Below are 1,684 nucleotides of genomic sequence, written 5' to 3' on the forward strand. Positions count from 1 at the left end.
TGAGGTTCATGGGAAATGGGTGGGAGAGGTCAGAAGAGTGGGGAAAGGGCAGGGAGGAACCCCCAAACTGAGCATAAGGGGGCTGGGGAGGGGGGGGATGATGTGGAAAAGGGGGAGAGAGGGGCCAAAATGTGGGGGTTGGGATCCCTAAACTGATCTGGGAGGGCTGAGGATTAAGGACCATGAAAAATTGGAGGGAATGGGGAGGAAGGTGGAAAAGGGCAGGGGTGGTCTGGTAGGTCGGATGGTCCCATGGGGGTCTTTGGGCACAGGGGGCTGGGAAAGGCGGGCTGGCCCCCCTGAGCTCCCAAGTTACTGTGTGCCAGCACTTTCAGTTTAGAGGAATTACAGAGGTGGGACTGAACCACTTTTGTCCCCCAGGTTACAATGATGGCAAATCAGATCTATTGATTTTTTGATAGCATAAGATAGGACAGTGCTCTACACTAAAGTGATTGTTGAAACAATTCTACTCAAGTTGGCACCAAAGCAAGAATTATGAATTAGAGAGGGATGGAACTCCCCCAGACCAACACTCATGGAGAGATTTCTGCTCTCAGCCTCCAGCAGTGACCTTGGGGGGTCCCAGCCAAGGCAGGAATCTCCACACACCCCCCAAGAAGGGTTCTGTTGGCACAACCTGCCCCTGGCAAAGGGGACTGGCCCTTTCTGGTAGAAAGGGATGGACTGACAGTCACTGGACTCCAGGGGTTGCCTCACCCTCAGGGGGGTCATTTGGGGTGGGAGCAGCGGCCGAAGCTCTTCCTGCAGTCGGGGCACTTGAGGGGCTTCTCTTACTTGTGGGTCTGTTGGTGTTTGGTCAAGTGGAAGCTCTGGCTGAAATTCTTCCCACACTCCCCACACTCGTAGGGCCTCTCCCCAGTGTGGATGCGCTGGTGTCGGATCAGAGTGGAGTTGTCCCCGAAGCTCTTCCCACATTCCCCACACGTGTAGGGCCGTTCCCCAGTGTGGATGTGCTGGTGGCTGAGGAGTTTGGAGCTGCATCTGAAGCTCTTCCCACATTCCCCACACTTGTAGGGCCTCTCCCCGGTGTGGATGCGCCGGTGTGTGACGAGGGTGGAGTTGTGTTTGAAGCCCTTCCCGCAGTCAGTGCAGCGGAAGGGCCTCTCCTCTGTGTGTATCCGCTCATGGACAAGGAGAAGTGAGCTGGTCTGAAACCTCTTCCCACATTGCAAGCACTTGTAGGGCCGTTCCCCAGTGTGGATGAGCTGGTGTCGGATCAGGGTAGAACTGTCCCTGAAGCTCTTCCCACATTCCAAGCACTTGTAGGGCCGTTCCCCAGTGTGGATGTTCTGGTGGTTGCGGAGCTTGGAGCTCTCCCTGAAGCTCTTCCCACATTCCCTACATGTGTAGGGTCGTTCCCCAGTGTGGATGCGCTGGTGTGTGATCAGGTTGGAGTTGTCCCCGAAGCTCTTCCCACATTCCCCACACGTGTAGGGCCGTTCCCCAGTGTGGATGTGCTGGTGGCTGAGGAGTTTGGAGCTGCACCTGAAGCTCTTCCCACATTCCCAACACATGTAGGGCCGTTCCCCAGTGTGGATGCGCTGGTGTTGGAGCAAGTTGGAGCTGTACCTGAAGCTCTTCCCACATTCCCTACATGTGTAGGGCCGTTCCCCAGTGTGGATGTGCTGGTGTCTGAGGAGTTGGGAGCTCTTCCTGAAGC

General features: G+C 56.1%; 1 protein-coding gene across 1 annotated transcript; it reads right to left on the minus strand.

Annotated features, from left to right (window-relative positions):
- Nucleotides 1-794: 794 nt before the first annotated feature.
- LOC114072260 (zinc finger protein 154-like) lies at nucleotides 795-1,679 on the minus strand (the record flags this gene model as incomplete). The annotated part of the gene is made up of 2 exons (XM_027910177.1): nucleotides 795-1,509; nucleotides 1,594-1,679. Coding segments are annotated over 2 exons (801 nt in total), but the record flags the coding sequence as incomplete, so codon positions are not given.
- Between the last annotated feature and the right edge of the window lie 5 nt (nucleotides 1,680-1,684).

This window comes from Empidonax traillii, unplaced genomic scaffold (assembly GCF_003031625.1).
Source record: "Empidonax traillii isolate 1590-97213 ecotype Southwest subspecies unplaced genomic scaffold, ASM303162v1 scaffold2840:size17610, whole genome shotgun sequence".
Classification (NCBI taxonomy): domain Eukaryota; kingdom Metazoa; phylum Chordata; class Aves; order Passeriformes; family Tyrannidae; genus Empidonax; species Empidonax traillii.